Genomic DNA, 15,160 nt, shown 5'->3' with positions numbered 1-15,160 from the left:
AATCCATGATGAGGTAGGCCATCAACGGCTGAGGGTGTTATGAATGACAGCATTGATCAAATCATCCAAAATAACAGATGTGTGATGGCACAACAGCTTGCTGAAATGACTTGTTTGTCATTGGGTAGTGTGGTATCACTGGTAGAGTCACTAGGGTACAGAAAAATCTGTGCGCATTGGGTGCCTAGATTATGGACAAGAGAAATGAAAACATTGAGGAAGATTGTGTGCGAGGGTCTACTGCATTGTGGATTGTCCAGTAGAGAGAAATCACCTTCTTCAAACGTCTGCAACCACCGCTGGATACTGCTGCAATCTACTGTGTCCTCCCCATAAACAGGGAGCAGCTTCCTGTGGATTGATGCGACAGAGTCATCGCCTGTGTTCAAGAGGAACTCCAACACTGACCGTTGTCACAACCTCACATCTACTTCACGGTCCATTATGGCTCACTTGTAAATAAAAGAAACCACTGTTACCAACTTATAGTTAACTGTTCCAAGTACGTTCACAAAAAATTTCATTCTCCTCATGTAAAAAATTAAAAAAAATAGAGACTACTGTGCAAAACTTTTTGAATGCCCTTTGTAAAATGGAAGTAGTATCTGGCTTTCCCCAAGAAAGTGTTATAGGCCCTCTGCTGTACCCAATCAACACAAATGACATAGGAGACAATCTGAGCAGTCCTGTTTGACTGTTTGCAAATGATGCTGTCATTTACCATCTTGTAAAGACATTGGGTGACCAAAACCAATTGCAAAATGATTTAAACAAGATATATGTAAGGTGAGAAAATGGCAATTGGCTCTAAATACTGAAAAATGTGAATTCATCTAAAAGATGTCTGCTAAATTTTGGTTGTACAATAAATTACACAAATCTAAAGGGACTAATTTCAACAAAACACTTAGGGATTACAATTTTAAATAAATTAAACTGGAATCATCAAGTACATAATTTTGTGTGGTAAGCAAACCAGTGACTGAAGTTTATTGGCATAACACTTGGAAAGTGCAACAGGTCTACTAAAGAGACAGTGTACACCACACTTATATGTCCTCTTCTTGAGTATGCTGTGCAGTGTGAGTTGTGCATCAGATGGGACTGATGGATGCCATCGAAAAGTTAAAAGAAGGAAGCTCATTATGTATAATCGCAAAATAGGGGAGAGAGTGCTACAGACAAGATACGTGAATTGGGATGGCAGTCATTAAAACAAAGGCGTTTTTCGTTACAGTAGCATGTTCTCACAAAATTTCAATCACCAATTTTCTCCTCCACTTATCAAAATATTTTTTTGGCACCCAACTACACAGGAAGACTTGCTCATCATTGGAATGACTCCTTACCCTCTCCCTTAAAATCCACATCCTTTCGTCTTTCCCTCTCCTTCCATCTTTCCTGATGAAGCAACCGTTGGTTGCAAAAGCTTGAATTTGTGTGTATGTTTGTGTTTGTTTGTGTGTCTATCAACCTGCCAGCGCTTTCGTTTGGTAAGTCACATCGTCTTTGTTTATATATATTCAGGGTGAGTCACCTAACGTTACCGCTGGATATATTTCGTAAACCACATCAAATACTAACGAACCGATTCCACAGACCAAACGTGAGGAGAGGGGCTAGTGTAATTGTCTAATACAAACCAAACAAAAATGCACGGAAGTATGTTTTTTAACACAAACCTACGTTTTTTAAAATGGAACCACGTTAGTTTTGTTAGCACATCTGAATATATAAACAAATACGTAATCAGTGCCGTTTGTTGCATTGTAAAATGTTAATTACATCCAGAGATATTGTAACCTAAAGTTGACGCTTGAGTACCACTCCTCCGCTGTTCGATCGTGTGTATCGGAGAGCACTGCAACATACATCGCGTTTCTACAGAATGATCTGCCAACGGTGCTTGAAAATGTCCCACTGGAAACGCGTCAACGTATGTGGTATCAGCATGATGGTGCACCTGCACATTCCACAATTAACGCTAGGCTGACCCTTGACAGGATGTTCGACGGGCGTTTCATAGGACGTGGAGGACGCATAAATTGGCCAGCCCGTTCTCCTGATCTTACACCTCTGGACTTCTTTCTGTGGGGTACGTTAAAGGAGAATGTGTACCGTGATGTACCTACAACCCCAGAGGATATGAAACAACATATTGTGGCAGCCCGCGGCGACGTTACACCAGATGTACTGTGGCGTGTACGACATTCATTACGCCAGAGATTGCAATTGTGTGCAGCAAATGATGGCCACCACATTGAACATCTATTGGCTGAATACAAAGCGTATTTATCCAGCACAATGTAGTGATACGGGTTGTGTGTGTGTGTGTGTGTGTGTGTGTGTGTGTGTGTATGAGAGAGAGAGAGAGAGAGAGAGAGAGAGAGAGAGAGAGAGAGAGAGAGAATTGAAAAGACTGGATTCTGTAATTACAGTAATAATCACCATTGTCTTCACAGGAGAGCAAATCAGCATTCATGATTTCATCAAATAATATAGAATGCAATTTACACACTGATTGAATAAAATATTTCTAGTCACATCTCACATCTGAATCACAACAGGACACGTCCAAGCTATCTGATACAAAATCTGTGTAACTACATGACATTTGTAGAACAGCAAATTACACTGCAATGTAGTTGGTTAAATGAATTCTCAGGTTGCACATTAAGGCATGGTAATGAAACTGAATCTGTTATCGCAAATTTTTATTTTGTTTTCCAGATTGCAGTCGGTATACAGTAGTTACTAACCATAATTTCCTTAGTTATGATGAAAGCACTCTCTATAACTTTCATGTTGTCTAACACAGGTTCTTCAGGTATTGACAGTTAATTGAAACACATATACAATAGGCGAGTGTAGTAATTTATTGCAGTGAAATATTGCCAGGCATACACATTGCTGTTGTAGGTACTGACACATTATTCATTCACAACATAAGTGTGTTTTACAGTATGTATGAGTATATTTCTAAGTGTATCTCACTGTTAAATTAGGACATTTCGAGTGTATCAAATGGAAGATATTAGCAGAAAGGTGTTATTTTAAACGAACTACTGTTTTGCAACATTTTTATTTGACCTTCACAACGACTTTAAAGCATGTTTTATGCACAAATTAATAAATACAGTCCCTCACTTTAAAATCAAATAAATAACATCACAGACCTGTGAACTCTTTCTCTTCATGTGTTCTCTTTCACATACATAACAATAAGACATTAATGAGGCAAACACAGATACATGTAATTGTAATAGAAAATATGATATTTGGGTTTCCTTGTTTGTCTGCTAAGGAACACCAGAAATTAAATCTCACTTGGTAACTTCAGTAATTAAATGTCAATATGTATGACTTACAACAGTATTACAGTGGTGTTGAAACAAACAGAGCAAGAAACAGTTATGTCTGTAATATGTGTGATTAGAGAATATTACAGAACTCTGAAATGGGAGGAAGAAATTAAAAACGTGGTGACGATACCCTTAGAAATACTGTTTAGGAGAACTTGACAGAAAATGAACACAAAAATTAATGCTAATGAGCAGTTTCAGTAATCATAAAAATATAGTCACATAATATCAATATTTCTCCTCTCTACACTCAAAACTGGCAGTTATTATACAACTCAGAAAATAAATATTTTGACACGAGTTCAGTTGTCATATCTACACTATACAATATATTAAAACAGACATAAAAATTAGAAAAGCAAAGAACAGCAATAAAATGTTTATAGTTTGAATACAATATTACATATTGTATGATTTGAAACAAACATACCCACAGAAATTCACAGAATCTGAGGCTCATTAAAATGTCCAAACTGCACACAATTTGAATGAATATATGAAAGATTTTCCATTCAAATACAATTGTACAGGTCATTATTTTAGTATGTGGAGGTAGATAAGTCATACAAACATAAAAAAAATGCACTGTATTTGAAACATAATACACAAGTCATTCATTCACTATTTACAGAATATAGTTATGTACAATATGCATAAGATTCTGACTATAAAGAAGGGGAATAAATTATAACATTTCATTTGGTAGCTCATTAAATATATGTGTAGTAGATCATATCATTATATAAGTACTTTGCCCATTTAAAGACTAGTATAATACCATTTGGATCAATATCATGTTACGCAGCTTCCTAAACTACAGCACACAATGCTCTCTTAGAGAAGCAGATGTCATTGTAGACCAATATCCAGTCATGTTCGCATTTGACAAGAAAATCTGTGTGAATTTATGTAATATCTGTGACAAATTGGTGTCATTGTGCTCTACTTGGAAACATTGCTTTAAATCTTCCTTCATTCAATATATTGATACAGTCTATGTCTGAAAATTGTTATCGGAGACCATGACAGTTTATACAAACCTAAGATGCTACTGAGAGTCAAGGTATTGTGCCTTACTGTCTTTTAAGTTGTACTAATATTTCAGTCATCAATAAATGAATACTTGCTTTAATTTATTGTTGTTTCATAAGTTATCTTTTTGCCTTCACATATTAAAAAATTGTTTTGTTCTAACTCACATTAATGAAAACTTAAGTACTACGTTTTTCAGAAATTGTAATTATTATTTTAGTAAAACAGATACAACAATAGACTTTCTGAGCATGTTAAATCAAGAAATTATATTTCTACTGCCACGTTCAGTGTTGAGGAAAATACTATCAAGAACAGGATAGAAAATTATGTTTCTTATATCTGCAATACTTCAGACTATGTTTGATGTGAAACACAAATGGAAAAGGACTGTGTACCCAACACTGCCACAGCCTGTTGGTCAGACTCCTTATTGATACAGCCGCACAGCTACTTCAGTGTCACAAAAGATTCTAGATTACAATCAGTTTGCAAATGTAACAGTCTACATTCATTATTTTAGTTTACATTGCAGTAGCACTGATTGAAAAAATAAACTATTTCCTTATCCACAATCAACAAGATAGCACCTCGCAGAATATTAGAATAAATAAATTAATTGGTTACGACCATAAGACATACAAAGACATGACTGAATGAAGGTCCAGTTCAGTGCCACAGAGTTTCAGTCTCTCGTCATCTGCTGCACAATCAAGAATGTAACTCTAAACAAACATAATGTCAGTTTTTGATTACACTGTTTTGCTGTAGGCCTAAGAACTGTACAATCATTCTATATTTTGCAGGTAACAGATAAATCATTCTTGTAATAAATAAATAAATGTTGACCTGATTCTGTCACAGTAAAAGCTGGCAATAAAACCCATGAATAAACTGAAAATATTAGTTCACTTTATTACAGCTTTGTCTTTTGCACTACAATTACTATATTCTTTACATATGTTGCTTTTGAGTGATAACACAATAAATACTGACACAGAAACGGGGAGACCAGATCAAATACTTTAGTAGCCGTATGCCAGAATCAGACAAGGACAGGTGTCTCCCTGTAGTGGTGGTAATGGTGATGTATGTGCTCATGAACGTGATGGTGCTCGTGCCTCTCAACAGAAGAGACACCTGCTGCTGTAGAATTGTTTCCTGCTTCTGGCTGGCCAGATGGTGGACCTTCAGGAGGAGGTGGTGGTTGTGTAGAGTTACCAGATGCAAACCTATCAGCAGTGCCAAGGCCAGACGAAAATTCCTGCTCCAGCCAACGAACCACCTGGGCCATGGCACGGGCCTGATCCTGTTCCCTGTTTCGATGCTTGAGGTGGTGAGGTGATGATGTGTGTCCCATAACAAATGGTGGCAATTTCCTGCGGTCTGGCCCCGGGTCCTCGTGGGACTTCGAACGTGCCCGCCCGAAATGGAAGGGCGACGATGTGATATCATCAGCAGCCGCACAGACCCTCGGTGGTGGCAAGTGTGCCGCTGTTGGATACCGGTTTGGTGATGTCCCAACTGGTGCAACTGGAACTGACCGACCCAAGTCGTGAGAGCGAGAGCGGTGGTGTCCACGTGTGTGACAGCCCTGCCTGCTGTGCTGCAGCTGCTGAACTGATTTCTCCACACCGTGACGACATTCGTGGTGACAGTGCTGCAACTTGTGTTCCAATCCTGCCAAGTCTAGATAGCAGTTAGGAGCAGGGCTGTGGGCAAGGTAGTGCAGCTGCACCTCTTCACGATGAGAAGTCTTGTGCCTATGCCTGTGATGCGCATGTCTAATATCAACCAGGCCACCTCGGTCGCACTGTTTCCTGAAAGTCAATTTTGTTGATTAGAGGAGAGATACAACTGACAATATAAAGTCGTATGCTATATAAAGAATACTGAAATGGTCAAAACAGCTGATCTGTAACAAAATATCTAAGTAGGGCAACCTGAAACTAACTGTGCGTGTGACTTATAATAGTAGATACAGGCTGTACTGGTCAAACATAATATAATAGTGTAAAATGTAATAACTTGAGGAGTAAATGAGATATTTATTGACACTATGTTTCTACAAGTATGGTAACTCAAAATTTTTTTTTACGCATACAATAAACCTTGATATTTAATCTGTTTTCCCCTTCTCTCGAGGTGTTTTGCAGCACTGCAGGTGTAACATTTACGATAGCTGCACAAATGATTTGGTGCAGATCTGGTAGATCACAAACTGGCATCTGGTACACTTGTTACTCAGAAAAACCTAGGCTTCTGGGGGTAACAAGCAATCAATGGACTTGCTCTCCCAATCGAGTGATGTGGAAACTCGTGGTCCAAGAAATCTCACACCATATTTGCAAAATGGCATCTTGCAACACCTTGTTGAAAGATCTGTCATGAGGAAGTTGTTGCACAACAATAAAGCTCCAACATGCATATGTAACTTTTTGCATTAACTGCAGGCTCCACAAAGAAAAATAGTCCTATAACCCTGTCCTTCAACACACAACAATTAGTTTTCATAGTGTCACATTCACTATCTTGTCACTATATTGAGTGGCGGGTTCCATTCCCATATGCAGCAGTTGTGCATGTTTACTATGCCGGACAAGTGGAATGTAGTCTCATGTGAGAAACAGATGAAATCGAGGAATGCCTCATTTTTGAGCATTTTTGCCAGAATTGGCTTTGCAAATGCTTTAAATCATGGTCTGTTCTCAGGCTTGGTTTTGTGACAAAGCTGTAGTTGTACATCCATAGGTACAACCTTTTTTGGACAACATTGTGTACTGTTGAATAAGGTAACTGCAATTGGCTACTTGTCCGATTGATGTACGAGGGCTCCACTGGAAGAACATATGGATTAATTCAACAGTAGCCTCTAAAAATGCAACTTGGTGTGCTGTCCAGTCATCAAAAGCCAACTCCCAGTTTCACAAAGCTGCTTGTCCCATTTCTTGATTGTTAGATAAGTAGGAATGTGTGTTTAGGTGAACAATGCAGTTATATGCATGCACACACGGTGCCACAAGCAAACACAGAAAACATTTTGAGTTACTGTACTTGTAGAAGCAAAATGCCAATAAATACCTCAATTATGTCTCAAGTTGTTGCATTTTATATTATGTTTAATGCGGGTACCCTATGTGTTCTGTTCATAAGCCTGAAATCTAAGAGAGACTGGCTGATTTTCTTTGCTTTTGTATTAAAATGTAAAAAAATGAAGATCACATTTTACCATCTCATCAACAATGAGATAATGAGAGATAAAGCACATACACAGCTTGGACAAGGTTGGGCAAAGAAGTCACTCATCTTTCGAAGGAATTGCCCTGGCATTCACATTAATCAATTTTGAAAGCCACTGCTGATATGGGTGATATGACACTAATGATAAGTATAAACACCACTATTGCAAATAGTTCATCGTACATTTGTAGAAACATTCCATAAAAAGCACTAATTGTGAGTATGGTTATGTAGTACACAAAAACATTTTTAATTTTTTGCATCTTGAATAAAGTGAATAACTCCATAGATATTAATGTGATTCATCAAGGAACTTAATTCACTGATCAGAATGTGAACAATGCTTATTTTTACAGCTTAATACCAAATAAAGCCATAAGATAATGACCTTAAATTTTAATATATGGTGCTTGATGGTGACACGGGTAGGTGTAACACTACAAATCTATTGGTGTAGGATTCAGTTGAGTTGTTTTGTAACATGTTCACCTCTGGCGGTATGTGATAAGTGTGAATTTGCTCTTTGGTGTGTATTCCACATCAGCAATACATCTCACTAGAACTAGGAGCAGAAATGCAAGAGGACCATGCACTCTGAGAATTTAATTGCATGAAATAATAGAGAATAAGCAAAACTAGACATGTGAGACAGCAGAAGATGGTGTTTATACATGCATATCATAATGTTACTGTAAATTGATTATGAGAGATGAAGAAATGACTAATTTGCATTTTGTAGCACGTTCTGAATTAAATTAAAGCTTTGGTCTGAGTTATATTGGGGGATGTGCCGTAAGAGGCATTACTATTACAAAGGTAAAGCATTTGTTTCAAATTCTGGGGAAACCAAATTTTTTTAGCCACAAGTAACCAGATAGAACTTTATTAATAGGGAGATGTGCGGGGGGGGGGGGGGGGGGGGAGTGTATAACACTTAATAGTGGATTCTTGAAATTCATATTTGGCTACTCAGTAAAGAGATCAACAAGAGCAAAAATGCTGCATAATGTAACCATATTTTTGCTGACTCATCTGGCAGAAAAGGATCTAATGATTAGATAATTTTTTAGTACTGGTATTTAATATTCACTCTAAAGGTACAAGTTGCATGAAAATTCATTTGAATATCCAGTACCTATTCAATTAGAATTGTGATCTTCAGTCTCATATAACATCCCATGTGGTTAACTCACTTCCATGCCTCTGTGGACTATTTTGAATTCATATTTTTCTACCTTTTTCATGCAGAACTTGTGCCTTAGGCGTTATTGTCCACAGGATGAAAGCTTCACAGTTAAAATATGTCAACAAAATTTGTAAGCTTTATGTTTGGCTCTGAGCACTATGGGACTCAACTGCTGAGGTCATTAGTCCCCTAGAACTTAGAACTAGTTAAACCTAAGGACAACACAAACATCCATGCCCGAGGCAGGATTCGAACCTGTGACCGTAGCGGTCTTGCGGTTCCAGACTGCAGCGCCTTTAACCGCATGGCCACTTCGGCCGGCCTTTATGTTTCTTCTATTTTTTTCTTTAAATGGTTAAGGTGAAGAACTGTCCAATTCACTTTCTACTAAACAGTCACAGCTGTGCAACAACTACATAGGGGAAGGTGAAAATACAAACATATGGCCAAACCATATCTGTATAATGAATTTCTGATTTGTGCTTTCTGTAAATTCTTACTGGTGGTCAACATACAGAACCCACTACTTTTTATCTATATGGGCTGAGCATCTCATTTGTTGTCCAGTGAGCTTAAAACAGTCTGCTTGAAGATTAAAGGTGAGCATAATTGGGTTCCATAGTGCCAGTGAATGAGTCTTTTTTATATATAAGTTTGTGTGCGTGTGTGTGTGTGTGTGTGTGTGTGTGTGTGTGTGTGTGTGTGTGTGTGTGTTTACAAGTACAATACATTTGTTTAGCGAAAATTATGTGTCTGGAATGTACTACTTTGTATAATTATTAACTAATGATGACTCAAATTAATAAAGTACCTGGAGGTTTGGAAACCGAGGTTATTCTTGTCCATGTTGGCCTGGATGATTTGAAGGAGCTCCTCTCTTTGCAGTGAGCCAGAGCGTTTCTTGGTGCGCTGCCGCAGAACGCTGCTGTCTGCACAATATGTGCTGTGCTGCTGGCGGTATCGGGAAGCTACATGCTGCTGATACCTGCGGTTCCGAAGCCTTGCACTGAAACATACATATAGAAATTATTGTAGATTCTGAGGTGATAAGGCACATTTGCGATGGGTTTATTAGTTCATATGTACGTGTGGGAGACATAATCAGAAATATGCCTATAGTTGTCTTCAAACTTTTGAAGGGATTTCTATACTGATGCACAATGATTACATGCAATTCATATAAGGATGTTGACACATGAGTACATTAAACATGGATACCCATTAGCACTCCTTTAACTAATTTTATTCCACTAATATAGCCATGTGAAAATTTATTCTGGTTTTCAAAAATTAGGGAAAATGTCACAAGATGTGGTAACTCATGGTAATATAAAGTAACTAACAATAAGTTGAGTATCTTTTAGTACAGTGATTCTTAACAGAACTAAATATTAATGAACAACACTGCAAACTGCTCCTGCATCTGAATATAACAGACAACAGCACAGTTTTAAAATGGGTGATAGTTTGTACTGTGGCATGAACGAAGACAGTAAGTAATGCTGCCAATCACTCCTGACATTGGAATACTTCAGAAATGTGCATGTGGTAGCATTGGTACTGTGTTCATGAACTAAGACAGCTCAGATAGTCATACTGCCCAAGGAGTGTGGTGGCACTTTTACCAGACTACACTCAAGAAACACAAGTAGTTTGGCGGTAGCTTAAGCTCAGATGAGGTGGCAATACTGTTACATAGTAACTCTTCTGTTACTCATACACTGTAGCGACTTCTGTCTAGAACTATGGCATCCTGACCCTTCAGCTAATAGTCAAAGGCCACTGACAAGTGTTGACAACCATTGTTTGTGATAAAGCGCATAAAGAAATAGTCACACTAATGTTTCATGGATAAGTCTTGAATCACCTAAAAAAGTTACAGCAGAGCAGTATTAATTTCTCAAAAAGTCAAAGCATCTGTGGGAAATGTGTCTTTACCTTTCTGAGAGAGAGTATCTGTGTGAGGGATAGCTAATTTGTACACAGAGACTTGCAAGTCTTTCCTCCAAAAACTGTGATAGTTTGTTACATGTCCTTATGCTATGGCAATAGATGATCATTTTGCCTTACAAAATGCCACTGTTTCACTGGACAGGGCATATCTTGCGACTGAATTCCTCGACCAAAAAAGAATTCAAAAGATAATGTGACCAGGTCATTCTCCTAACCTGAATCCCAAAGAGCAGCTTGCAACACTTTTGGGAGACATGTTGCTCTCAGTTATCCTCCCCAGACTGCAGCTTCTCATTTGGCATGATAAGTCTGAGAGAAAAGTTGAAAAAATCTGAGGTGGCAACCAGGAATCAAATCTGGTACCTCCACATTAGTACCCAGCCACATTAATCTCTGTGCCTGAACCACATTAAAAAAGTGACTGACCGGTACCAAAGGGGGCCCTGTTGTCAGTTCACCATTACCCAAACACCTTACATGGCTGTGGCATAATGTCAGCATCATATTGGCCTTTATCACTTTTCTATTATGGCGCTAGCTACACAAATTTCGATGCATAAAATACAAAACTAGGGCACAAAAATAAGTGCACGTCAAAAATTAAGTATAAAATTTGTTTTAAAAGAAGGAAAGAACAGTGGGTTTACGTCCCATCGACATTGTGGTCATTATAGATGGGGATGCACTTGGATTGTGTCGAGGGTGCAGAAGGAAATAAGTCAGGCCCTTTCAAAGGAACCACCCCAGCATTTGCCTGGAGGGATTTAGGGAAATTATGGAAGACTTAAATCTGGATGGGAGGACGTGGCTTTGAAACGCCGTCCTCCCAAATGTGAGTCCAGTGTGCTAACCACTGTGTCACATCACTTGGTCAGCATTTGTATTACCAGCTGCCATTGTCATCTGCAGCCAACCATAGTAATCGGGGCCTGAGAATGTGAACTGAACACGAGGAGATAGCTAGGTCATTCGAGGGGTGTGTTAACATTATGCGAGACTTGCCTCATGAAACAATTTGCAAAGCTATTCTGCAAGGCGTGAAACAGCACGAAAAAAAAGGTTGAGCCCGTCAATTTGAGGGAGACAATCGTGCCGTCATGCTCTGTCGTACCTCCGGCTGCTGCAAACAAGAGAAGCGGAGCACTTTGTTTCCACTCAAAACACCAACAGGTGCTTGGCTCACAGCGCAGCGACCTCGCCTGACACGTTTCGCGGTGGGGACCTTCTTCAAACTACGTGAGACTGGCCGCGCGAAACTATTGCGCCCTGTATAATCGCAGCTTGAAGTTGGCTGGCGCTGCGATAGTTGCGATATAAAGAAGTTGAGCGTCAGTCACTTTGTTATTATGATCCTTTGTGGAAGTGCAAAATATGAAAATCCAGAGCAGCCTCACCTGTCAACCGCGACCCGCGGGGACGGGTGCTGGCGAGTGCCCTCGTCCTCGTCATCGTCTTCCGAGATGTCGGCGGCGCCGTCGTCGTTGTTTTCGCTGCCGGGGGCGGTGGCGGAGCCGCTGCTGCAGCTGTGGGGCGGCGCTGCGGGCGCGGGCGCGGCCGTCTCGGCGCGCTTACGGCGCGTCGCGGGCCCCGCCTGCCGCGACTCGCGGATAGTCACGTTGAGGTCGCGCTTCAGCTTGCGACCGCTCGCCTGCGGCTGCGGCTGGTTGTGTTGCTGCTGCTGCTCCGCGCTCTTGCGCTGGTCCGGGGACACCGTCAGCTTCACCTTGATCGTCTTGCTGCCGTAGTGAGGAACTTTGATGGAGGAGCCCAGTGTCTCGTATATCGTTGTCACGAGGCCCGCTATGTCCTGTGTTAACACAAGGTAGACCGTCTCAGAAAAAACAACACGGAGGCAAGATGTCGGTTCACCTTAACGTCTACGTTTTCCGTGTATTTAATCTGCATTATTCCGCTAATCTGCAAATCGTTACAAGCCGGTAACAAATATATTTTCCCTATTGCCGAGAGATTCCGCAGCTGTGTTGACATTTAAAATTAATCGTTTATTTTGCCATCTCAGTTGCACATTTATGTTTTATAATATGGCTAGTTTCCATCTTCATCATCTAATAAATAAAACAAAACAAAAACTAAGTATCTATTTTCTATTTCTCTAAAATACATAGAAAAATGTTACAGATCTGTGATACTTTTCTACTTTATTTTAGTTTTTAAGATCTGAATATGATCAAAGATTAATCGAGATTAGGTATATTATGAAAATAAATGTACAACTGAGACGGCAGAAAAACTACAAATTTAAAGAAATATACTTCCTAGATGAAAATACAGTTATATGTTCACCAATTTCATTATACATTTTCACTATTGCCGAGAGGTTCCGCAACGGTGTTCACATTTAAAATTAATTGTTTATTTTGCCGCATGAGTTGCACATTTATTTTTATAATATGGCTAGTTCCCATCAATATGTGGTCATCTTCAGATCTAATAAATAATGTACATTGAAATTTAGTCACTGGGTCCTCACGAATCTATACTGAAGTGTCTTAGAAGCTCAAAACCGCAAACCGCTAGTAATGCGATTAATACTGTTTCATACATGTATGGTGGTGATAAAAAAAACATACGGTTAATAAAAAAGGGTTTAAATGGCTGTGAGCACTATGCGTCTTAACTTCTGAGGTCATCAGTCGCCTAGAACTTAGAACTAATTAAACCTAACTAACCTAAGGACATCACACACATCCATGCCCGAGGCAGGATTCGAACCTGCGACCGTAGCTGTCGCTCGGCTCCGGACTGTAGCGCCTAGAACCGCATACGGTTAATAGATACAGACAGAAAGATAGATAGAGACAGAAAGATGTAATGGCTGTGTGTCGATGTCACTCAGACGAAGGCACATTTGTGCCATGAAAACAGGTGGCTTAGGGTTCCTTTGTCTATATATGATCAAGTAGTGTTTGAAGTAATGAATGTATATTAAATGCATGGATATACTCATACAGGGTTGATTTATATAAATCAACATGTAGGCCTATGCACTCGTCTTAAATTTGTGTATGAATGGTTTTCTGCTAAAACATGATGAATTATAAGAATGTTGCAACTTGCACAACTGCACTCCGTATAAAAACAAAAAATCATAATCCAAATCCTATTTATTTTCGTTCTACTGGAAGCAGCCGGTTTCGGTTATAATAAATCATATTCAGACCAAGATTCCAAACCACATGGCGGGCCGTTGTCCGGAGTCGCTGCGTAATAACATACTAATTAATTATGTACAGTTTTGTACCATTACTTCATTACAGAAATTTTGGAGTCTTAATTTTCTATTTTTCGTTATTGGTTATAATAAGCCAAAACCGGCAATCCGGGAAAAATATTAATTGTGATCACACTGTGTAAAAATAAAAGGTGGAAATGGGTCTATTTAAAAATGTGTCTCCGGAATAAAAGGAGATACCGCCTAAAAGGGATTTTAATTTGCTTTTAAAACGAAACGGAGTACGAATTGACGTTTCTTAGAGAAATATCTTCAAGCCCCATAGCGCTATTGTACGTGCGTTACATAACTTAGGTACTGCTTGAAATACCCACGAACGAACAGTTCGCCACATGATGCTGGGTAAAACAACAGTTCATTCAATATGACGAACGAATATGTGTCAGTCAAACACTCGCAAAGGCAAATTGAAACTGTGTAACACGTGATTAAGAGTCAAAGATATTTTTGAAATCTTTTTTCAATGTGATTCAAAACAGTGCAAATTTGGAGGATGAATTCAAGTTACGTGTAACAGCGTCCGAAATGGCCAGTTAGTGTGGGCCATTGCGGCAGTGGCAGCGGCGACATTCTTCACGAGGGGAATGTTGCATGCGTATCTGAAGGAGCATTGCATTGTAATTCGGCTAACACAGGCACTGCAATATCATATTTATCCGCCGTCACTTGGCAAGCGACTTTAAAAATGTCCCCCTGTATCGGAATGTACATAATAGATGTACGAGAACAGGTTGTGGACACATGGTTGACGACATATGAAAGTTTGGATCAGTCTGTGAGACGTGCTCGAAAACCTCATGGTAAGGCGACCACTCGCGATATGCGGCAAATTCGGGTTCGAGTCCCGGTCCGACACAAATTTTCATTGTCGTCATTACATTATACAGCTGATGGTTGCCCATATTCGCAATTTGCGAATACGTTTCATATACTTCACCAGTGGCTGTGAACGTCACTTATGGAGCCGCGTTGGATTTTTTTGGGGGTGTTTGTTTACAACGCAACTGTGGTAATGGCAAAGTTCAAACATGTTCGGTCGGACAAGTTTCACCGACAACTTCAGCAGTTCGGACATGATGAATTCACTGCATGGATAGGTACGTAACTACCAGTCCCAAGCCCTGGTGAGAAGGG

At 39.5% G+C, this 15,160-nt stretch overlaps 1 protein-coding gene across 1 annotated transcript in view; it reads right to left on the bottom strand.

The window, feature by feature from the left end:
• Window positions 1-3,066: 3,066 nt before the first annotated feature.
• Window positions 3,067-15,160, bottom strand: part of LOC126485015 (uncharacterized) — a 142,988-nt gene continuing 130,894 nt past the window's right edge. The window contains exons 5-7 of the mRNA XM_050108620.1: window positions 12,168-12,580; window positions 9,632-9,826; window positions 3,067-6,214 (exon numbers count right to left, since the gene is read on the bottom strand). Coding sequence (XP_049964577.1) covers window positions 5,440-6,214; window positions 9,632-9,826; window positions 12,168-12,580 — 1,383 coding nt within the window. The 3' untranslated portion in view covers window positions 3,067-5,439. The remainder of the gene's footprint in view (window positions 6,215-9,631; window positions 9,827-12,167; window positions 12,581-15,160) is intronic.

Source organism: Schistocerca serialis, chromosome 6 (genome assembly GCF_023864345.2).
Source record: "Schistocerca serialis cubense isolate TAMUIC-IGC-003099 chromosome 6, iqSchSeri2.2, whole genome shotgun sequence".
NCBI lineage: Eukaryota > Metazoa > Arthropoda > Insecta > Orthoptera > Acrididae > Schistocerca > Schistocerca serialis.
Note: the sequence above shows the minus strand (reverse complement) of the source record. Positions and strands in the feature narration are given on the sequence as shown.